This window comes from Haliaeetus leucocephalus, unplaced genomic scaffold (assembly GCF_000737465.1).
Source record: "Haliaeetus leucocephalus isolate CR32 unplaced genomic scaffold, Haliaeetus_leucocephalus-4.0 Scaffold517, whole genome shotgun sequence".
NCBI lineage: Eukaryota > Metazoa > Chordata > Aves > Accipitriformes > Accipitridae > Haliaeetus > Haliaeetus leucocephalus.
Genome location: NW_010972953.1, coordinates 2,336,460 through 2,360,064, shown reverse-complemented (window position 1 = coordinate 2,360,064; position 23,605 = coordinate 2,336,460). Strand labels below are relative to the sequence as shown.

Genomic DNA, 23,605 nt, shown 5'->3' with positions numbered 1-23,605 from the left:
TTCCACGATTTCAGGGTTGGGGTGGGGGGTTTTTTCAGTCTTTTTTTTTTTTTTAAGATTCTTTAGGGCAGAAATACTAAAAATCCTTATTAAAAGGAAAAAAGAGAGAGTAGAGGCAATCCTGCAGGCTCTCGCCCTGCCATGCGAGGCTCAGCAGCAGAGCCTTGCTCTCTGGCCCCAAACCGGGACTGACATTAGCCACTTGAGAATAACTGATTTCTTGACCGACACAGCAACAGTATTGACAGAGATACTGGACTAAGGGAGTACAGAGGAAAGGAGTGCAGGGAGGGGAGGGAATTTGATAAGTGAACTTGAGTGCTAATACCAGTGGAAGTAGGGCAGCCTAGAAGGACAAAGGACTCTGCGCAAAGACAGTGGCGTTTGGTTGGAGTAAACTGGTCTGTGGTTACCAGGACGACCTCTGCTAGGGGTCCGGCCCGATATTTTCTTGTGTGTCCCCCACTTACAACACGCACTTCAATGTCTTGGAGGATGCGGGGCTGGGCAGGGTCCGCTAACAGCTTTGAGCGAAGCCCAAGGGAAAATCAGGTTTGTTGCATGAGATTTACCCAGCGCTCGGAGCTCAAACATCACTTGCACATTCCTGAGGAACCGCAAGACTTGTTTTACGTGACTTTATGACAGCAGCAAGCTGGAGTTTAGGAACCCAGAGAAACCAGCGAGGAAGGCACAGGCAGGCCCCGTTTGCCTCGACCGGGGTGGAGGCGGACGACTTACCGCGGCAGGCGGGCAGGGTGCTGCTCCACTGTCCGTTGGCCAAGCACTGGGACTGCGATGCTCCTTCCAGGCGGTACCCAGTGTTGCACACAAACTTGGCCACGTCGTTCAGATTGAACTGACTCCCTTGGGTCAAGCCATTGGCGGGGTTGCCAGGGTGGCCGCAAGTGATGGCTACAATTAGAAATTGGAGATATTACTTTTTTTGCCCGGAAGAAAGTGGATGATCCATTGGAAAAAGTTCCCAAGGAAGGAGACCATAAAAAACCCCCACATCAACCCTGAAACCCACAGGGACTTCAAAGATTTGTGGCCGGCTCTGTTGAAATACTGAATCAAATTGAGAGCACGGTAACTTTGTTCATTTTACTGGCACAAGAAATTCTCTGAACTGCTCTCTAAGCAGCTGAGTGCCAGCATCCTACTGACTTACACCGTAAATCCCTAGAGCTCCTCTTCAAAAATCCCAGCTACTGCTATTAATCTATTGCCTTACATTACCCTGGGCATCACACACAGAGTCACGAAACCGGATGGTTTCCTCCCTCTCCCTGGTGTAAGTCAGATGTATGCTCGCTGCAGTATAAAGTTACACCTGGAGGGATAGTTAGAGGAAAAATATGAGAAAAAAATCAGGTTTCTAGCATATGGCCTAGAAAGCTTACATCTGCCTGCTTTAAGTTTGAAAAACTTTGGGGCAAACCCTTTATTTCTAAATCCCTGAAATGAGGATTTTTGTGTAGTTCTAGTTCCTGTGGCTGATGCCAGCTCGGGCCAGCGACGAGGTAAAGGGCTAAAGGGTCCCGGTCTGAGCCGCTCTGACAATGCCCAGGGAAGGTGCAGAGACAAACGCTGGAGCAGCAGTAAGCTCACAGAAAACTGAAATTTAAAGTGCTTTTGCCTGGGCCACTCCGCTGGCACCTCGGCTGAGGCGGGCGATGCAGGGAGGATAGAGCCCCTGCTGCGAGCGAAGCCCGGAGACCTTGGCTTGGAGCACAGCAGCGAGTTCCACTGCGCAAAAGAAACGTCAGGATACACCATAAAGAGATTTTTTTGGCTGCTTAAGGAATGCGACATCTTCCGACAGCTGAGGACAAAGCAATATTGATTATTGTCATGCTGAAAAAGGGTAATGGTCCATCAGTAAAAGTCCAGCAGTTTAGCTGTACAGCTGCCAAAGCCAGAAGGGAAGATGAAATTCCCACAAAAGATCCATAACACATTTGACTGCCAGGGCTGGACTATACCACAGGGATAGGAATTTATTCCTTATGCAAGCTGATGACAGGTACGGGTCTAAAAAATATGAAGCAAGATAGCCTTTCGGTGCTGCAGGAAGCAGATGTCAGATTCTCTGAGGTACTTCTGAATATGATTATACGTGTTTTGAAACAGGTGATGGATTCTGTCCCAGAAAAAAAAGGCTCCCCACAGTTGGCATGGATCAAAAAGACCTGTTCGTACAGAGGAAGCAACTGTAGCAGGTTTAAAGAGAAAATATCAGGACAATAGGAAATTATAATGTGCTAACATACACAGTGCCCCGAGCTTCTTCAGAAGCAATAAAGCCTCAAGGCATCTAATTTCAGAGCCGAACACTGGTCTGCTCTAACGACATTAAATTTATGTTATCTGTAAGGCCTAACACAGTGCAATAACTTCAAGGCCAACTTCTGCACAAGACACCTTTACAGATCTCTGCACGAAAGCTTGGTGGGCTTTCAGGCACCAAAGTCAGAAGCTGGCACAAAGCAGAGCCCGACAAAGGTGCTGCAGAGGAACCAGTCCTGTACTGGTTCAGTAGTCAGAAGACAGACACAGATGAGTAATGTTCATCTGCTTTGTTCTAATGGGTTTGGTCCCTCCTGAAAGAAACAAGACGAGCCATGAAAATGGATGTTTAGAAAATCCCGCATTTCCATAAATCTGCCCGACAGCAGGAGGACCTCTATCAATATGATTTCCTGATCCAAGGTTAGTATGCATATACTTGGCAGGTAAAAGTGAATTAAAACTTTCTCAACAGAGCATCTTCAGACACGAGAGTGATTCAAACCTACCTACAGACCCAGAGACAGCCATTCCAATAATTTTTTTCCTAAAAAGCTCATGCAGAATTGTAGACACCCACCAAGTTTTTGAGTCCCCGCTAACCTTGACAACTCAAGTCTGTTTCTTATTTTTAGGCTGGAATCTGCATATTCATTGATAGGTCATTCCTTACTTCCTATCTTGTTGTTATTATTGTGCCTCAGCACATAAAGCTCTAAACCAGACAGGAGAGATTGGAAGCAAACAACTGGAGAATCATGATATGAAATACATGGAGCGCACTGTCCATTGATAAGAAGATGCTTAAACTTATTAACACCTTAGAGCTCCAGAGACTGACTTAATTAGCTCACTGGAAAGATAAATGAGCAGGTTGTACAAGGTGACTTGTGAACGTGGATCAGAGGAGGAGAGAGACCGATTCTCCTCCAGCACAGAGCACGGGTCTCAAAGACGGTGACAACTGTGGTGTCCTTGGCAGGGCTACGTCTGCCTTTAACCTCCCCGCACCCCGATAAAGGGTGGTCTCCTCCGAAACCACACCTTCCACTGGGCTCCTCCGTTAGAAATTCAGCGTGTGAAAAACACCAAAGAAAGGTGGAATTTACAAAGCAGAGGGAAGAAGCAAAGCGGCCAAAATTGCAGCGTTGCCACTCCTGCCACATCTCGGCTCTCTCCTACGTGAGCCCCGGGGACGCTCGCGCAGCACGCTCGCTGCGTGCGTGCAAAGCGGCCGTACGCAGCCTGGGCGCGTAAACTCTGTGCAACCGTCTGTACGTATGCTCCTGTCCTCTGACCGTCACCAGGGCCAAAGAAATCTGACAACATACTTACGCACACAGACAGGCGTCTTCCCGGACCAGCGGTGATCCTGCTGGCAGATCCGCACTGACATGCCGATTAGGCGGAAGCCGGGGTTGCACTGATAAACCACGCTGCCGCGGTAGTTGTAGTTCTCCCCGTTGATCTGCCCGTTGACGATGGGACTGGGAACGCCGCAGTGCCCCGCTGCAGGAGGGAGACAAGGAGAAGGAGCGAGAGGTCGCGCCTGCCCTCGGCAGGCACCGCGCGCCACCCGGCCTCGCCGGGTGGACCTGAATTCGAGACTCTGCAGTCATAAATCAAACCAGAGCAGCTGCAAAACCAACGTTATTGTTGTTAAAGCTCTCCTCTCCGATCTCAAAACACCTCTCATCTGCTGAGCAGTAAGGAATCAAAGTCTGCTTCCTTTTTATATCTACTTAAAACCCTACAGCTTCAGTAGTGTTGACTCCTCGCCTGGGTTCTTTCCTGAATCGGTACCTAAAATTCCTATTCCCTCCCGAAACGCCACCGGGACTCTTCCCCAACAAACATCACGGATACTCTGCACCTACCCAGACACCTCACTTCTGCTCCGCTCCAGAGTCCGTTGGCCATGCACTCCCGCACACGGGACCCTACCAAGGTGTAGCCAGTGTTGCAGGAGAAGATGGCTGTGGCCCCGTAGCTGGTCAGCGTGCCGATCTTGTTGCCGTTAGGTGGAGTCGGCAGGTCTCCGCAGGAGATAACTAGAAGAGATCCCAAAGTACAGTAAGCGAGAACAGGAGGGGAGCTGTGTTTTTTAAAGAAATGCGCTCGGTGACGCTTACCACCACAAGCTATTGTTGAAGTCAGAAATGAGTAGGAAAGATTGTTAAACAGTTACGTGGGTAATAATGATTCAGAGTCATGTTACGTGAGGCGACAAATATAAGTGCTGTTAATATTTATGCTTCAGGACACGAGAGAAGTACTAAAGGTAAGACCGGCTAGGAAGAAACTATAGTAGTTTTTCGCACAGGAAGTTTTTAACTCAGGAATATTTCTACTATTAACCCATTGCTAGATACAGCTGGGAAGTCTGACTTCCAGAAACGCCACAAAATGGCACATATTTCCAATTAGAATATGACACCCATTTTTTTCTCACACCGTGGCTTCCAGGACAGAGCTGGTGTCTAAAGGTCAGACCCACAGAGGACACCCAGCCACAAGCCTGCTTTGCGGGGTGCAGCTGGAGCCTGGCCAGGAGCCCATGCAAATGCAGCTCCCGGCCACAAACTTCAGCTCTTTATTTTATCTACCTTAAAGATCTGCAAACCCTCCGGAGCTTTTGCACTCAGCAAGAAATCAAGAGACTCACGCTGGGTGCTTCTGACCTCAGAGCATTGCCAAGATCCCGTCATTTGAATTTAGGTGGCAATAACGCTGAAGAAATAAAACGAGGTCAGGCTCACGCTCCTGGATCTGGCTGAAGAGCTAGCAGGGGTAAAACTACATCTGTCACTGACGTCAGCAGTTGCATCTCTAGAAACAAAGGGAGGCAGGAGGGAAGGGAAAGCTGCCGTTCTGAGGGAGAAATTTTTCTGTCTCTATCCGCACTTAGAGAGAAAAAAACCCTCCACCTTTGACAAAAGAAAAGATCCAAAGCACAGCAGTCATGTCAGAACAACTGAGCGAGCTGCTTGTTTGCCAAGAGTGTTTTTGATTTACAGGTGACACTGCTACCCTTGTAAACTTGCCGTTTGCATAAAATTGGAAGAGGTTAGGCTTTAAATCAGAATTTCTTTCTTTCTTAAAAGCAAACTTCAGAGCATCTGGCACCAGTGACAGCTACACTGCTGGGACCCGACAGCAACAGATGAGCTAATGTGCTTGAGTTCTCGCAGAACTGTTTAGATTAAACCAAGAATCAGATCAAGAGATGACCTCTCCCAGCATCCAAACTCTCTTCTACCCGAGCAGTTCCACGGCCACGCTCTCAGACGCTGCCAAGAGCGGCCAGGGCTGTGGTCTGTTCGCATGCCAACAGCGGAGCTCGCGCACCCACCGAACCGAAAACAGAACCCCCATCCCCTGCGAGGTCCCCATCCTGAGCTTCACCGCTCTTACTTTTACAGGTCGGCATCGGTTCGCCTATGCTCCATTTCCCGTTGGCTTGGCACTTGATGACCCGCTGGCCTGTGTAGTAGTACCCGGGGTCACAGATGAGCATTAGCTGGGCGTTGTAGTGGTACTGGATCTCGTAGGTCAGCCGCCACCGACCATGCTCGACTGCAATGCTGTTGATATCGGGACAGGTGACAGCTAAAAACCAGATATGGTGAGTCAGGGAAAAGAAATGAGACAAAAAGACGTTAATAGGTGTTTAACTCCAGGGCACTTGAGGGCATTTCAGCTAGCACGCTGGCTTTTTAACAAGGGGACCAGTATTAGCATCTCTGTTTTACAGGTGGGAAACCAAGACACCACGAGAGGGGACATCAGACCCGCGTTCTGCAGGATTAGAAACCCGGCATCCTAAATACCGCACCTGTGAGGCAAAGCCGTCCACGCTAGAGCTGGAAGACATTGCCGAAGAGACTTCCAAAATTCCCCGTGGGACTGCACCGGCCGCAAACACTCACCCACGCACTGCGGGGGCTGGTTGCCGTTACTCCACTGCCCTGCCTGCAGGCACTCCGCGCTGGGCTCCTCCCCGGGCTGCAGCTGGAAGCCCTGGTTGCAGTGGTACACGGCTTTCGTTCCCACCGTGTACTCCTTGCCAAAGACAACGCCGTTCTTTGGGGCTCTGGGGACTCCACAGGAGCGAGCTGGGAAGAAGGAGGGGGGGGAAAAACCACAGCCAAGGAATCAGCTTCCAATTTTATCATGGGTTTGTGGTAAGTGAGCTGAAAGCCCAGATCCCAAGCTTTCCTATTTAACCAAAGTTCCAGCCCCCTGTCGAACCCCAGAAGCTGCAATGAATGCCCACTTTCACAGAGGATCAGATTTTCAACTCCTGTCTATCAGTGTGGTAACAGCAAAGCCAATGGTGAACACCAGTTTCTACTGGAAGAGACTCTGGCTCGTACTTTCTATAATATCTGCAATACAAAATGCATCTACACATTATTCACAAGTTCTCACACAGAGATAAAGGATTAGATAGCAATAACGTTTTGTATTTACATCCCACAGCAGCAACAACCTGAAACCCCTTTCCAACAGCACTTCTGGATTACATAAGGCAGCAAATTGTATAATTATGTTGTGGCAGAAGGAAGGCTAAATTTAGCATTACGGCTGAAAAGGTAAAGGGGAAATTCAGGGAAAAAAAAATGATAAACAGGCACAATGCCAAACGGCTGCTCAAGATGGCAGCACTTCGGAGAAGATGCTCTGCACCACTCCTGCTGAGATCCTCAGTTCTGCAGCCAGGAGAGTGGCCAAACAGGGCAGAAAGGGGACAGGCAGGTCACAGAAAGATGAGCAACAGCCAAATACAAACTGACCAGAATCACGTTCATTTATGCTGCAAGAGTTTCACAAGACATGACAAGCCCTCTTACCCTCTCCCCTACCACTGGGAAAACCAGCATTGGGAGTCTGTCACTTAAATCTGGGGGTTTTTTTTTCTCTATCAGCATTCAGAAGAGCAGGGAAAGCAAACCTAGACCTGCCTCCAAAACCACCACGCAGGTTCCCATCCCTCTCTGAGTCTTGGCTCTGGGGGAAGCCCATCTCGCTCGGGATGACGAGGGGGAAGAGCAGCCTGGGACCTGTAAAGCTGCCGTTGCGAGACCACCAGCCAACAGGGCTGCCAACAGCCTCTGCGGGGCACCGAGATGAGCACAGCCTGCTAGCAAGCACCGATTTGGAGGCCAACACCTCACCCAAACAATTGTCTGCATTTTAAACACGCTCTAAAGGAAATCCATTCCTTCCTGGAGTAGCCGGAGCTGCTCCCACTCAGCTAATGCATGAACTGGAGGTTGAGCCTATGTCTCCTGAGCCACATGCTGATACTTCAACACACATTCACCTTCCTGTTATTCCCTCTGCACATAAACGAGGGCTAGAAAATCAGCAACCTTAGAAAAGTCACCCTCTCGTGACATGGACCCCAGCGAGCGCTGAAAAGGAAAGACCAAACTTATTGCGTACAGCATCAGCACAACCACTGGAACTTTCTACCACTCAAGGTCCAAGATGCTTTTATCCCACTCCTGCTACATGAGTCGGCCAGAGCCCCAGCCTGGAGCACAATTACACAGCACCTTGCAGATGCTGGTGTTGCTAATAGGTGTGAGTAATTCAGCAGGCTCGTATTAGCACGATCAGGCATATCCCTGGTTGAAATGATAATCACACGTATGTCACTTCATCGAGCTAAGGAGCTTGGCGAATCTCTCTACAAGGCTGGGCGTCTAGACAAGCAGGCACGCTGAATACCAATTTCATTCTGAGGCAAAAGAAGAGGGGACCTGGAAAGTCCTAACCTTTCACTTCTACCCAGCAGTTCTCTTTATTATTACTTTCTGATGTTGCATCCAACCACAGAGGCTGGTGAGAAAGCTGACCCCCTTCCCATGCCGCTGCCCCCAGCAAAGCCTTCTCCTTTCTCTACGCAATTCTCTTCTGCAGCCTGATGCTTCGCCAAAACTCGTCACCTCTATTGGCCACCAGGAAATTGAGGCAGAGACTGACAGGGAGGGATACCAGGAGGGCAGAAAGACCGGAGCCAGCCGTGCTCCAGGTCAGTGAGGCTGAGCTGCCATTTGCCTTCGTTTCTCTGCACAAGGGAAAGATGACTTAGCGCTGCCTAGTCCTGCCTCCCAGCAAGCTCCCTCCTTCTGCCCCTAAAGTGGTCTGTTTGATCATTCAGTCCTTCCATTGCATAAGCCTTGCCCTGATACAAAGGTAGCAATAATGCAGTGCTTCTGGGCCAGACGCAGGTAACTAAAAAGTTCATTAAGCCCCCCAAAATAATAAAAAAACGTAACCCTCTTCACAAGCAGACAGTCAGGCTACAACGTGAAGAAGAATCAGACAGGGAGAGCCAACTGGGGCTGTGACCTCTGCTGCACCGAGCAGGCTCTGGTGCCCAGCACCCGATGGCAGGATCGTTCCTTCTCTGCAAATCTGGCATCCTTGAGCAGAAAGTGGTATTACTAAGTTTTTGTTTACAGAGCCCTGCACGAAGTAGAGAAGCTTGATTTTTCGGGGTGGCAATAAACTTGCCATCTGCTCCTAAGAGCATTTCTGAGGCTCAAATTGTGGGCACTGCAATCCACCAGAATCAGAGATGACGAAAGAGAGTAGTTGTTCCAGGGGAAATCAAACCAGCGTTTGGCTTGGAGAGACCGATGGAGAGCGCAGTCCAAGGAAAAAGGAGAAGGAGCACTTATGGGGGTTCAGAGGTACAGAAACTCTGTCTGCAGGAAGATGATGTGCTAGGAAAAGGGACAGAGGCTATGAAAGCAAATCTGCAGCTGGGATTCCAAAAACAAAGCAGCTTAAAAATAGGCAGCAGAGACAGAAAAGGCATATTAGATCATCTTGTGTTCTCCCCCATTGTGCCAACGCAAGATTGTTCCCTGCAGAATATTCTCTGCTGCTTCCATAAATGTCAGCTAGGACAGAGCACGTAGTAAAGATTATTCAGAGGGGATCGGGAAAGGGAAGAGGATTATGCGCTGGCAGAAGGGAGCTATGGGAAATGTCATTTGTTAACTAGACCATGTGTTTACGGGCACCCCAGTTCCCCTCCGACACAGCTGACTGTGTGAGCAATTCATGCAGTGTTACGGATTGAGTTCCCAAACCTCTGCCATGCAGTCCTGGCCACCAGAAAGGATGAGAAATTGAGTACAGCCCAAAACAAAAGGTTGCCAGTTGGCTTTGAGAGCAACGCGAGGGGAAAAAAAGAAAAGGATGTTGGATTTTATGTACTTGAAGTGGGCAAGAGCGGTGGAGCCAGCCCTGGCTATCGGCTGCTCGATGCCAGGGGGGGGAGCTGCTCCGCCACGAATTCTCCTACAGCTCCAGCTCGCTGCCGCCCGCTCATCTCCTGCATCCATCTCCAGGCACTTGATAACCACGGGCCAGGAATAAGATTCCTGATGGAAACATGGGGCAACAGAGAGAGGAGGTGACTTTCCCAAAGGGGCTATTTCAACCTCAGGATCTAATGTGACCACCAAGCTCTCCTCCTCGCTGGAGAGGGACAGGCTCTTCCAGAGGGATGTCCAGAACCAAGATCCTGACCAAGCTGCTCTCTGTGTGGTCAGTGGGGACACACACACTCCTCCAAAGGGGAAATCGGAGTAGAAGCCTACCTAAAACGCTATGAATTGGCCCCCAAATTCTTTCTCTGTTGGCGACTGCTATGGAACAGCGCCACGGGTTGTGCCCATCGAGCTCCTGCCACGTCACACGTTCGGCTGAACCAGAACGGCGCAAGGTGTGTTTGGCGCTTCTCACGCAGCTCCCACGGGAAATCCTCTTCCCGCACCCCTCTATCCCACGGCGCAGACCTGGGGTGCTCGGCAACACCGCAGGGGTTCCCCTGCATTTCCAGCCACAGATGCTCTGGCTCTGACTCCCTCCCTGGTGGCCTGGGAACTGGTGGTGCTCGGGGACTGGTTTCTGCTTTGAATCATTGCTGTTGGGTGATAATCCAAGTACATCCTCTCCCAACCTCCCCACACATGCCCTCTCTATCTCTTCCCCGCCTCCGTGTTTAAAATCCATTCCCCACACACCATGACACCTCTCGGAAGTAAATACAGATTTTGGAACTGAACGCGAGGCTCAGGTGGCATTCCAGCACGCCGGGGCAGTAAAGGCTTAGCAGCATTTGTACCTATTCTTGGTTACATGATTTTCCTTAAAAAAGACGCAGTAAATCAGAGAAATTCCTTACGCTGGGCTAAGGATTTGGGAGGCACAGTTGCCATGACAGCCCCTCGCGCCTGCCGGTCTTGCTGCGCGGTTCATCTGCTCGTTCCAGCACTCAGCGTTTGCCCCCGTCCGCATTATCGCAGAGGCTAAATCACTACCTGAGCTTGTTCCCAGTTTCCCAGCTCCCCCTTGCCAACGGGCCTGGGCAGCAGGGTCTTGGTTTACTGCTTTCCACTCGCCTTTAAATAAATACAGCCTTGAGAGGGCTCCAAATGGATATAAGCACCCACAGCACTAAGCCACCCGTTAGAGGCAGGACTGCTTGCACCCCTGTGCAATTTCCAAAGAGACTGAGTGATTCAGGAGCACAGAAAGGATTTTTTCAAGGCTCTCTGGTACCTCACACACTAAATAATCCTGCTTTTCCTTATGGCTTGGACTGGACAACAATGCAGACACTGCAATGAGATTTTGCCTATGCTGTCCCTGTTCTCTGGCTAGTTTCCAGGGAAGTCAATGCAATATTAATCCCCAGTGCTCGGTCCCCTTGGAACATGGATGAATGTTCAAAGACAGTGAAAGGCTTCATCAGAATAAAGATGGGCATTTTATCAACACAAAGGAACAGGGATGATTGGCGGATTGAGAAAAAGGTGCAATCAGAAAGTGAATATAGCGAGGGAGACAAAATAGCACAGCAGCAAAGCCCCCTGGGGTGCACTGCCCTGTCCTCCCCTCCACTCCCACGCTGGGAAGGAGCCCTGTGCTATGTATGATATGTCATAAAGATTACAGTTAATTAGGAGGAAATGTGGAAAGAACAACTACATGCCTAAATCTTATATGAAGCCGACACAAACCGGGCACCGTCTGAATCCCAAGAAATTTCTCATGCACTGTCGGCACACGCAGACCTAAGAGGGCACTTCCAGAAATACCAAAGGAAATTCCAGTCACGAAAACCCAGCAGGACCCGTGCTCCCACCAGCTTTTCCAGATTCTTCCATGCAATAGCTTCTCCCATCCTTGACCGAGACTTGGCTGTGTCTTTACTGAGAGTTCAAACACTTCTACAACAGAAGCCTTTGCACAGATGCACTTTTTCTCTCCTACCCCAGGCCAGACAACCACCCTCTGCTCCCGAACGGTTACTCCCTTCCCTCCTTGTTCATCTGTGCCCAAGCACTTGGATATAAGAGGAACGCACCTCACCGCCCACCTGCGGCTCCAAACCTGTTCTCAATACAGAATTGGGGGAATTACAACAGGCTTTTATTTTTACCACGTTTTCCCCAGTCCTCCCTACGACTCCCGGATCCTCGTAACGATCCGTTTGCGTCCTCTCACCTTGGCACAGAGGGATCGCTTCGTTCCAGTGGAAGTAGCCCTGAGGGTGCTGGGAGCAGGTGGTGGTGCTGTGGCCAACGAGACGGTAGCCTGTGTCGCAGCCAAAGCGCACCGTGCTGCCAGGGTGCAGACCCGTCTGGCTGAGAATCAGCCCGTGGGCTGGCGGTTGCGGGAGGCTACAGTAAGGAGCTGGAGAGAAGGGCAGAAGAAAATAAATCAGTCACTGCATGGGCAGTATCAAGACAAATTCCCTTCCTTTTCTCAGGAATTACACCGTGCTTACCATAACCTAAGGCTGTACAAGAACCAGAACCTGTGATGGATAATACAAAGTCAAAGGGGGAAAGAGTGCAGGGCTACTATCCAAGTTTCACTCGGCTCTAGAAATAAAGACTAATTTCTGATAATTAAATATTACTTAATTCATTTACTGAGTAAAGTCATTATTTATTTATGACATACTGGCAAGTTCTCAACCCCGTTTCCATTAATTAAGATTTGCTAAGTTCCAAAACACAGTAATTCACTTTAAGGAATTCTCAGCAAACATTCAGTATCCAGCAGTGATTTTGTGCCGAATGAGCAACCGAGACCCCCCGGTCTTGCTCCTGCAAAAGCAGTGGCAGAACACCTGAGCAGGAGCACAATGTGTTTTAAACAGTTCACTGCAAACGCTGCAACACGATCAGTCACGTGTAAGTTGTGCCTCACGCACCAAGCAGCTCCTAACACAAGTTCTTATGTTTTGTGACGTTTATCCTCAAACGTCCCAAAATGGCCTCATTGCGAGGACACAGTAATTTAGTAACGCAGCAATCTTCACTGCAAATTGCACGAGATGGGTTTCATTCATCCAGAGCCAAACCATCTATAGTTACATAGTCCGGTTCTGATTCTTATGAGTGGTCAAGAAACCAGCCAAAGCTTCAAGGTTTCTCCTGGAAAGAAACCTGCCTTCTCCAGCCTCACCGGCTCGGAACGAGCCCGGCTCTGGGCACCTTCCCACGCCTTGGCACCTTCTGCCAACACAGATGGCCTATGCCCCTCCGCATCAATTCCGTGGAGATCCTTGGCTGAAGATGTGGCTGCGTTCTTGGCAGAGGCATCCAGTCTCCGCCGCGTGCTTACCCGAGTAGCGGATTTTGAAGCCTTTTCTGTTGTAGGCATGATCAGAGGACCAGCGGAGATAGACTTTGTTCCCGCTGCTGGTGACGGTCAGAGGGGCAGAGTAGTTCCCACTCAGCGACAGGAGCAGCGGACTCTGGCCAGAGGGACCTGTAAGGAAGGAGGGAACGAGGACAAGTCAGGGCTGACGTGCAAACAGTCCCTCGTCAGCCTTACATGCCCGAGTGTGTTTCTGCCGAAGGAACGGGCGTGTTGTGGAACCGTAACACGGGAGCTTTCACTCCGAGTCCAGGAATGGCAGCTCACGCTCAGGCATTTTTTGTGAACACGAGTCCCAGTGCAGACACCCGGCCCCTGGGAAACCAACAGCAAATAAAGCCCAGTTCATCACAGTAAGACCAGGATTTTGCTTCAGGCAGCATGCCTTCAGCTATAGTCCCGACGGGCAACCACAGGACCACCAGCGCAGCACTTGTATTCCGTGTTTGGTTACAAAGCTGCTTCACTGTGAATATTGACAGATTCCCCCCTCCGTTCATGAAAACTCCTAGGCCTAGAAAATCTGGTCTGCACGGGCTTCAGGGATGAGAATTCCCACCTTCTCAGCTCATCCCTTCCCAGAAGCCTCTGCTACAGTTTCTCCCAGGAGCTTGCTAAATCCTGCCCCGTTCAAAAATACTTTAGATCTGTCCAAAAAATCAAATCATTGATATTTTCTCATCCAGAGAATCAATGAGTCTTAGGAGGAACTTTAAGTCCAGCAGAAGGTTATAGACAGAGTGGTGGAAAACTCTCCCCAGAGCGTTGTTAATCTCTGTTCCCAGAGCAAACAAAACTCTGTCATTTCTCTCCTTTCCCCTCAGCTGCTACGCAAGTCAAACCGGTGAATCTCTTACCGTCAAAGATTTCAAACTCGTCATATTGCTTCTCGCTCAGGAAGTACTCTATGGTGAGGGAGATGTTATACCCAGGTTCTACCTTCACCACCCAAGAACAAGTCTGGAAGTGAGGGTAACTTCCCAGGAAGCTCTGGCTGAGGATGACGCCGGTGGAGGCTGTCATAACCTCGTTCATCGGACAGTGCACTGCAGGGAACGTGAAGACAACAGAAAATGATTTTTTTTATTTTGCAGAAGGAAGGAAACACATGATATTATGGCCTTGACAAGCTAGGTCAAGATAGAGCATGACTCCCACCCGTGTACGTCCACTGCACACCTTGACCCTGGGGGCTCACAGAGAATTCCCAGACCCTGATGAAGGCTCCGAATGAAGCATGTTGCATTTCCACAAATACGAGCACCTGCCACATTTAAAGGAAGGGGCAAAAAGCAACAACGCAAGCAAACAATTTCAACTACCTTTGCATCATTTCAGATCTCTTTCAAAATGAATGGCACTGCAACCAAGCAACTATTCTCAAGTTACAAAACACTCTCCGGGAATGCCTGGAAACTTTATTACCTGGGTTAGAACAAGGTGTGGAACTACAGGCTTATCCCAGGTCACCCACAGAGTTGTTGACTAGGACATAAGAACTCCAATTCCTTTCTCTAATCACTACACCGCATTCAGCTTCTGGAAATATTAAATCCAGCTGAAAATGCTAAATAAAAAGGCCAGCAAAAACAGCCCAGAAGAGGAGGCAAACACACAAAGTGAGCAAAAAGCATAAAAAGGAAAGGATCTTTATTTATCCATAATTGTCACTAAAGCCCAGTGCAAATGCTGTACTTGTCTTAATAGAAAACAGCCAGAACTATCCAGAAAGAACAGTGTATTCTTTCCAAATCCTTAATCCCATCAGTGATTTTTTGACCTCTATAAATTGGTGGCCAGATGTAATTTAAGCAGTCCCTTTACCCCCAGGCTAACAACCATCAGTAAATAATTGAATGACCTCCCTTTCCCTCCTTCAGTTCATGCTATTTGAGGGAGAATAAAGCTATAGAAAAATATCCCATTATATGGTAAAAATGTTCAGATAGGAGGGAATGAAGGAGATGAAATAATCACGGCTGGAGCGAACAAAAGTAACAGCAGGAATCCAGAGGATAAATAAGGTAACATGGTAGCACAGAAACATCTTTGGGATCCCTCCTGAGCAGCAGCAAGGTGTACAACGCAGCGTGCTCGGGGCTTTCATTTTTCTCCCATGTAATACATTCTGTGGCACTAATAGAGAAGCTGTTCCTCGCAGGATTGCCTCGCCGGAGGAGCTCACTTCTCTGCAGCCTGCTCTTCCTTTGGCTGTTCATGTATCACTGGCAAACTGTCAGCGCAGAATTCCTCCCCCCGCCTCAGGGTAAGGACATTTGGGTGACTGTTTTAATGACTTCGCAAATGCAGTCAGACACACGGTGTGTCAGACCTCCGCTTGGTCCCTGTTCAGAAAAGTACAAGCTTAAAGTGCCTTCCTGAACCGGGGACTTAGGGTATAAATTCAGGGGCACCCGATGTGAGGCAAACGCCCCCAGACAGCGTGGACACCCCAGAAAAACCCTGGAGCCAGCGAGGGATGGAGGAACTTTCCCTGTCATTTATCAGAGGGTGGTTGCAGTAAATCACCCAGCAAATCTCCCACCGTTATTTGCCAATCGTTGCTTGAGCCTGGCCAAGGTGCACGGCCCCGGGACAGGCTGTGAGGTGGGTCAGAAGAACTGCCTTTCCCTGCACAGAGGTGTCTTGCTACCTGCCTCACAAGGTCCTGATGGGTGGTTTTGCACTACTGGGACCCTGGTGATCTGAGAATTAACCCCAAAGATGCAGTATGTGCAAGGAAACCTCCCCCAGCTGCCATCCAGCTTGCTCCCTGCCTTAGCAAGCTCCCACGTTTTGCAGCAGGTTTGGGGCAGGGAAGCTTTGGCTGCCATGCTGGGCACCCCCGGCTTTACCTTCACACGTGGGTGGAGGTCCTTCAAACTGAAGATGAGTGCCTAGTTTGCAGGTCAGGATTTCATTTCCAATCAGGGTAAAGCCAGGAAGACATCTGTACCTCACTATGTCACCTACGGACAGAAACAATAAACATCTTGACTCAAGAGGAGGATCAATCCATTAAGGCTGAACCGTGGCCTGGGAACAGGGTACCATGGGGTGCAGAGACCTCTCCAACCGTACCTCTGCCATCGAGCTCTGGCATGACCACGCAAGAAATAAAAGGCACAGAAAGGCATGCTGGAGTCTCAGTTGGGATAAACTGCTGTCATGCCGCTGAGACTATTATGATTTGTGCAAGCTATTTCAGGTGGAGATTTCCCTCAAAGAGAGCAGACAGTGAGAAAAGCTGCTTTAAAAAAAATCACGGCTACTCCACTGGTTGTAGACACACTTACAAATGTGGATGTAACCGTGAACAGCAGCAAAAAAATATACAAGAAGCACTGTCGATATGGGTGAAAGGTTCTCGAAAAAAAAGAATAACAGCCTCTAAGCTTTCACACAATGCTTTGTTTGAAACACCTGAAAACTATTATTGTGGCAAAGATTTCTGAATGTTTCCAAACAAGCTCAGGGCTTTCACAAAAGACAAACCACTTCTTCTGTACTAACAGAGAGGAAAAACCTCAGGACAATCAGATCAGTTTGATGCCGTGTTGAGCAAGGTCATGTGGAGTTGGGTGTTGAGCAAGGTCATGCGGAGCTCCCCACACCACACACAATTACACACGTGAAGAGGTTTCCCGAAACCCCAGGTATGGGCTGACAACACGCGTGTGTCTTCCTATGGGCATTCCCAGCAGCTGGTGAGGGGGGAAGGAGGGCTAAGAGGACCGGGAGAGGCTACCTATATTAAATTCTTCGTTCTCGGTGATGATTTCTGCGTTGGGAACGATGGTCGGGGGCTGACATCTGAAGAGCTGGTAGGCTGAAAGAGGAGAGAAAGAGTAGCAGATGTTAAGCTGGGGGTGAAGGCAGCCACGGCCGTCTTGGTGCTAAGCACAACAGACATCAGAGCGAATCCTCCCTCTCCACAAGTAGAAGGAATTGGCACAAGTGCAACCAGCCCTTTCCCCTTCCAAACCCTACAGAGACGGCTCCAGGTATTTCTGCCCCAAAGCAGCTTCCTCCAGTTTCTTACACCTAATAGGAAACAGATTTTTGTCAGTCTGTGGAGATGTACGTGCCTGGACAGCGTTAGTCCTTTTGGATGAAGACTGAAGGATGACTGATGGATGCGGACATGAGGCAACGTTACCAGCACCTTTTGCGATACTAAGAGAGAAGATCTCGGTGACCTCAGTGGAATTAGGTCAATCACTGAAGAGGGAGAGCCTCAGCCTGCTCCAGCACCAAGTCGATTACAATAATTACTCAGAGAATTTCATCCTTACCGCCTGTCCTTGAACAGAGATCGCAAAACTCAGTGATTTATTTTTAACTTGGAATTATTCATTAATTTCTTCTGCAAATAATTCCAGGAGCACTAGTGTTTTCAACTGCAATTCCTGCAAGTAGCTTGCAGTTCACAAAGTAACCTATGCAAAGTTGATGTCTGTGCCTCATGGAAGGCAAAACAGGGCAGGCCTTGTACTCTTTGCCCAATTAGGCATTTTTTCAGGGGTACCATGTGGCTAAAGGGGAAGAAGAAATCCAGTTGATGAGCAGAAACAATTCCTTCAGGCTCACGCACCTAACCGAATACATTGCAAGTAGCAAATTTTCCACCAAAAATTAAAGATGAGCTAACACTGAGCAAAACAAATGCACTGCTTACAAGCATGTGGGTGCATAAGGCTCGAGCACTGTGCTGCTTATGAAAATAAACACACAAGAGCTGTGAGCACGGTTAAATTGAAAATATGGTACTGGGAACTAAATGAATATTAATGAAAGACATTTTCTGCTATTTGCTCAGCACTTCTCTGCATCTTTGCTCCCCCTGCACCTGACCCTGGACAAGCATAACTTCCTCTGAAATTTATATCAGCCCTTTAATTTAAGATACTCGAGTTCAAGCTGCCACTGAATATTAATTCTTACTAACTCCACGATGTCGAACTCTTCACGCCACGGCAAGGCTGGCAGTCCTGGCAGCAACTTTAATGAGGCTTATCATGATGCTTAAATACACATGTACAGAAGCAGATGCCCCATCGTCTTGCCCCAATTTCCTTACCCCCCAACCAGGGGTAGGATAATACTTTCCCCCCACGGATGCACGGAAAGACATGACGTTTGGAGGTCTGGGGAACGGACTGGAGGGAACACAGGGGCTTCTGGTTAACACGAGGGACAGGCTTACGTATCCCATGTGCGCAAGGGGGGAAGAAAAAACAAACACATGCTGCTACGGTGAGCTAAACTCAACCAGGGTGGGGTCAAAGGAAAGTGCCAGCTCTGTAATTCAAACAGTCAGCCCCTTCCTTGCAATCCACCACAGCAGCACAGAGAAGGGATGAGCAAAGGAGCCGGGAGAGCCTGCCTGTGGGATGGGAGAGGAGTGGGAGACGGGAGGCAGCGGGGAAGAAACCTTCTGCTACACAGCAAAGAGCCATCTCAGGAGGGAATACAGTTATTTGCAATCTTTTCAACAGATGCTTGACAGTGGGGGAAGAAAGAAAGGAAACCGTAACAAAAATTTAAATTAAATGCTATTTAAAAAGTGCTCGACAGCACCTATTGAAGTGGAAAGATAACCCAGCATTTTCAGCATTAATCTCTCCTTAATGGGCCATATTTCAATACAGAAGTGTGATTAAGATGGCTTCAGCATATGGGTGATACAGCACTGGTAGAGCTCCTTTCAACAGCATATCCATTTGTTCTCACCAGGACAAAACAAAGTCCCGTCCTTGAAACCACACTGGGACCCCCTTGAATTACTGTGCCATAAAACCCTTTCCCATCACACTCACACATCAGTTCGTGCTGGCACCTGAACTAACCCATTTAATAATAGGTGCAACATCATCATTTTTCAAGGGATGCTATTGAATCTTTAAGCTCTGTGAATCATCCTTTTGTTTCCCTCCCTCCACCCTAAGGAAACATTTCTTTGCAGGCATTTAAAAGGGCAATGGTTCTGACAGGGTGCTGATCATTGCATGGGAAAAGACAATTTAAAGCTGAAAGAGGATGTCTCCTATGTCCTAGATCTGCCAGCATGCAGACACAGAAATGAAAATATACATTGCTGTAGATCCTGAGGAAATTGCATTTCCTGCAGCTACACCCTAAAGGATGATGACCGAGATTTAACTGACTGTACTGCCTGAGCCTGGTGTGAAAATTTCCCCCCTTTCCCCACACCCTTCTCAGTGTGCAAGGCACCACATGCAGAACGAGAACTTGGGAAAGAGGGAGGAATCTCACCGTGGAAGCAACCACCTCAATCACTTAAATCTTCGGAGTTAGGCTTTATACTAAAGTTCCACGTATAAAGGGAGCACTGAGCCAGTAAATGACACTTTTAAAAAGGCCAAGCAGTTGCCAGAGTGCCCAGCTGGCTAAGAGGTTATAAACGACTGCTAGACTACACCGATTCCTACCAGCACCAACTCCAGACCTCTGGTGCCTGCGAGTGGCTTTATACCCCACATAAACCATAAGCTAAAGAAACATCAGTATAAAGTGCTACCAAGATTAGAGAACGGCAACATATGCTGATGGGCTCTAACCATAGCAATGATAGTATCTAATTCATATTACAAAAGGAAGCATTCACTGAACTGCAGCAGTGTTTACATACTGCTCATTTCTGAGCCAAACTGCCTAAACCATAATTTTTTGCATAACTGTTATATACGCACCATTGTCTGGTAATATAAATCTTACAGTGTTTTGCAGCAGTAAACCAATTCCCTGCGAAGCCTAGCAAACATTCTTTAAATTCAGCCTATCCGTATAATACTTGCCTTTCGGAACTGAACATAAGCTAAGACATTCTGCACAGATTCATCATGTAATTCATGCAAGACTTTGTTGACGTTGTTGCCAGCAAATTACCGAAGCAAGAGGAGGTCTCCATTTGCACTTTCCAAAATCCCAGTACTGCCGTAGGAACTTGTTAGCTAATCCGATTTAAAGTTGGGCTCTTGTTTAGTGATGGAAAGCAAATGCTCTCATTTCAATGTAATAACCAACACCCCTCTAGCATTAGCTGCACTCACACCAAAGAATCCCCAAGTAATTCAGGGATTTACGGGAATCCTTCTCCTCCCCAGAGAAATGAAGTCACCTCTCAGCTGGAACACAGTTGCCATTTAAAACAGGCCACCAAGATGACCCAATTGGTTTAGCATAGCATTGGAAAAACAGCACTGCATCCAGCCCACACTGCAGGGAAGGAGAGTTTCAGGTAAACAAAGTGGAGCTATCCATAATGGGATCTGTCATGGAGAGGATGGTATTTACAGGCATCGCTTTGAGAAAGGCGTAGGGTTGGCACGGCTGTTAGTTTGCAGGCACTTGACCTGTGCTTGAATTATCACGACGTTACAGATGGATTTCCACATCTGCACAGACTGTGTGACCACTTGCCAGCACTCGACTGTGTAAGAGACCTTCAATCTCAACCCCGTGAAACTAGACCCTTTGTGGAAGACTTCAGGTAAAAGTGTATTTTTTCACATCTTCTCTTCCCCAGAACTAGTCGTCCCCACAACAAGCCGCAACCGATCCACGCCCCTCCGCATCCCATAGGCAGGTATAAAGCATGTGTTGCTCGGTAAGCAATACAGACCATAGAAATAAATGGCAAAAATCCCTCCGTTGGCTGCATCACTGTGGAATTTCATCAGGACCTGATTGGAAGAGCTTTGGGCTGATTTCTTAGCAGAGTTGCCAGTGAACACACCAAGCTGTGGGGCTGTTTGCTGTGGACCATCCCTAAAATCACATATCAGAAACACAAGAAAAGAGCATTATTACATGTCTTTAATCCTAGGCAACAACCAACCTCCTTCGCTGTGTGCACTGGAACTCGTCCATGTTCCTCCTTCCTTGTCCTCCCTTTTCTACATTTATATTACATTCTCAGCAGCTCCCTGGGCAGCTGACCTGGACCCCCAGTCTCCCTCCCCACTCCATTATAACAAGGATAATCTCTTCTGGCAGTGCAGTGCTCACCCAGTAGACAATTACAAACATCAACTTCATTTTTAACCTCAGAACTTGAAGAATTAGGGCCAGTTTTCCAAAGGAGTTTCACTCCCTGTTTACCCAGCAGACACTCAGATATTTTGAAAGTCAGATATTGAGTGCTACAAGCTCAAGAATTTGGCCACGACCTCTTTAGCCGGCGCAGCTATGTGTGCTCCCTTGGCTGACTGAGGTTGGTAACATGCCATTTCTCTTCCCTTCTCCAAACAGGAAAGGAAGATCCCAGCCTGTAAGGCTCCTGGGTAAAGAAATCAGTGCCACTTTATTAACCACAGCAGAGTTGCACCCATTTTACATCACAGGTCACAGGTCACAGTTGCTGCTGTTTAAAAGGCAGCTGGGGGTCACAGCCAGTTCTGGTGCCTAACGCCATCCCAGCATCGCCTTTGGAGGCTGGGAGATCAGCTTGGATTGCAGGGCTGCGTATCTCTGATTGCAAAAGAAAACCCAAAAGAGGACACTGGTAAATGCAAGCGATTCACCAATGGCTTTCTCTTCATTCAGCCTCTATCCACAGACAGGTAGCCATAGGTAAAGTGCAAAAGGGAAAAAATGAGCCCCATAAAAATGTCTCCCAGGGAAATCAGAAGCAAAAGGCAATTCCTATTATGCGAGTCAGAGCAAGATTCATTTCAACTAAATTCAGCTTGAGATAAAGACCCCATTTACCATTCATAAAGTGTCCTCTGTAAAGTCCCTTAAGCTCCCCAAGAGATGTTTCCTTATTCCATTCAGCAGAGCATTTCGGAGATGAAGGGCCAGGCTGATGAAAGCATCCAGCGGGACGAGGGAGGCTCTGCCACCGAACGCCCTCCCGCCACAGCCGGGATGCCGCTCGGCATCCCCCCGGCAGCTCAGCCCCCACTCACGGTAATTGTGGCAAACCAGTGGGACGGTCACTGCTGACCCCAGGCAGTGCAGGGGTCTGATGGCCTTCATTTTTAACTGCTGATGATCGCAGAAATTAATGGTATGAAAGACCTACAAGGTCTGACAGGTGCTGCTATACAGCCAAGGGTGGGACTACTCTTGTGAGCTGCACAACACTGAGGCAAAAGCACCGCGAAAGCTAAGGATTCCTGTACAGACTCCCCTCAGACCCAAAGGATGACATTTCCATCACCCGGCACGAGCAGCCTAGTCATCCAGTGATCATCCCCTTCACTGACCTTGCAGTCCTTCCCTACGTTTTTCAGGAATGTAACATTAACTGTGTTCAGAGAGAGCCGCTTTGTCCATTTTGCTAGCCCCTTGCAGCACATGGTCCTTAATCCAAAGGCCCCATCAAGCACCCGGAGTTTAAAAAATTCCAAATCCTCATCCTAGTGTCCCCAGAGGATACTTTCTCCCGTTCTCAGACACAGCACTACCCACGCACTCTGGCAATGGGTGCTCTATTTATCAGCAAGAGCATCTTTCTGAAATGGAGCCTTAGTAGCAACTCCAGCCAGTCCCCACACCTTTGCTGTACCCACCAAACAGTGATGAAATCGCTGTAGGGCTCCGTTTGCAGCAGAGTGAAGTTGAGATGGATTCCGTATCCCACTGGGACTGTGAGAAGCCAAGTGCAGTCCTGGGAATTGGGGTACTGGTTGGGGAAGCCAGGAGAGTAAACTGTACCGTTTTGGGTGGTGACATTCCCTCCACAAGGCACTGCAGGTAATCAAACAGAAACACAAACCTAATGAAGAACTATCCCCCAAAACAATAACTCTTAAAGATCCTGTATTTCCCATTTTTCTTTTCTTTCCTTTTTTTTTTTTGATAAAAAGATAGCAATTCTGGAGGATCCAGCCCCAAAACCTTTGCCTAGCTTGCCTCGAATAATTCCCATCTGTCACAACTACATCTAACATTTTCAACTTAATTCCGTTACAATAAATTTATTAAGTGCTTCAGAGCTGAAAGGAGACTGTCAGGGCGTTTTGTACAGATGTGATAGCCAGGTGTGCAAATAAACTCTATCTTATGCCCTAGTAAGAGTCTTTGGGCTCCACCAGCTGTCTGCACCCATGCATGGAAAAATACAGCTCCTGACAAGATCACACCAGTGGGCAAATCTATCCACTTGTTCATACAGCATGGCCTGGACCAGAACCACCGAGCAGCTGGCTTTTCACAGAGTGCATCTGGGCAGGGGGGAAATGATGATTTGTATGACAGCAGCATCCAATTCATTAATCAAGATGACAGTTCTATTGCACTAGGTATCTTCCAGGTCCAAATGAACTTGCAAACTAAGGAGAGGCAATTAGAAACAGGCAGCGAGAAAGAGGGAGAGAAAGATGACATCCTGCCGAGGGCCACAGCAGGTCCCTAGGTCTGAAAGTCCCACGTACGAGCATCGGCTTCTGGACCTCCCTGGCATGGAAGTTCAACTGAAATGATGATAACGGCTGCAGTGTGTTACTGGCAACCTGCAACAACTCAAGGGGTAAGTGCAGACAGTGTCACCTGCCCGAGCCAGCTCTCTTCTAGAAGCCACGTAGCTGTATTAACCCAATCCGTGGCTTAGGCTAACACATTCTGCCTCCCCACACGACTTACTAAT

General features: G+C 48.4%; 1 protein-coding gene across 1 annotated transcript in view; it reads right to left on the bottom strand.

The window, feature by feature from the left end:
• Positions 1–23,605, bottom strand: part of CSMD2 (CUB and Sushi multiple domains 2) — a 307,074-nt gene that overhangs the window by 27,659 nt on the left and 255,810 nt on the right. The window contains exons 43-54 of the mRNA XM_010576319.1: positions 22,530–22,707; positions 20,636–20,781; positions 16,739–16,819; positions 15,846–15,959; positions 13,848–14,036; positions 12,955–13,101; positions 11,827–12,015; positions 6,222–6,407; positions 5,707–5,901; positions 4,170–4,343; positions 3,628–3,801; positions 742–915 (exon numbers count right to left, since the gene is read on the bottom strand). Coding sequence (XP_010574621.1) covers positions 742–915; positions 3,628–3,801; positions 4,170–4,343; positions 5,707–5,901; positions 6,222–6,407; positions 11,827–12,015; positions 12,955–13,101; positions 13,848–14,036; positions 15,846–15,959; positions 16,739–16,819; positions 20,636–20,781; positions 22,530–22,707 — 1,947 coding nt within the window. The remainder of the gene's footprint in view (positions 1–741; positions 916–3,627; positions 3,802–4,169; positions 4,344–5,706; positions 5,902–6,221; positions 6,408–11,826; positions 12,016–12,954; positions 13,102–13,847; positions 14,037–15,845; positions 15,960–16,738; positions 16,820–20,635; positions 20,782–22,529; positions 22,708–23,605) is intronic.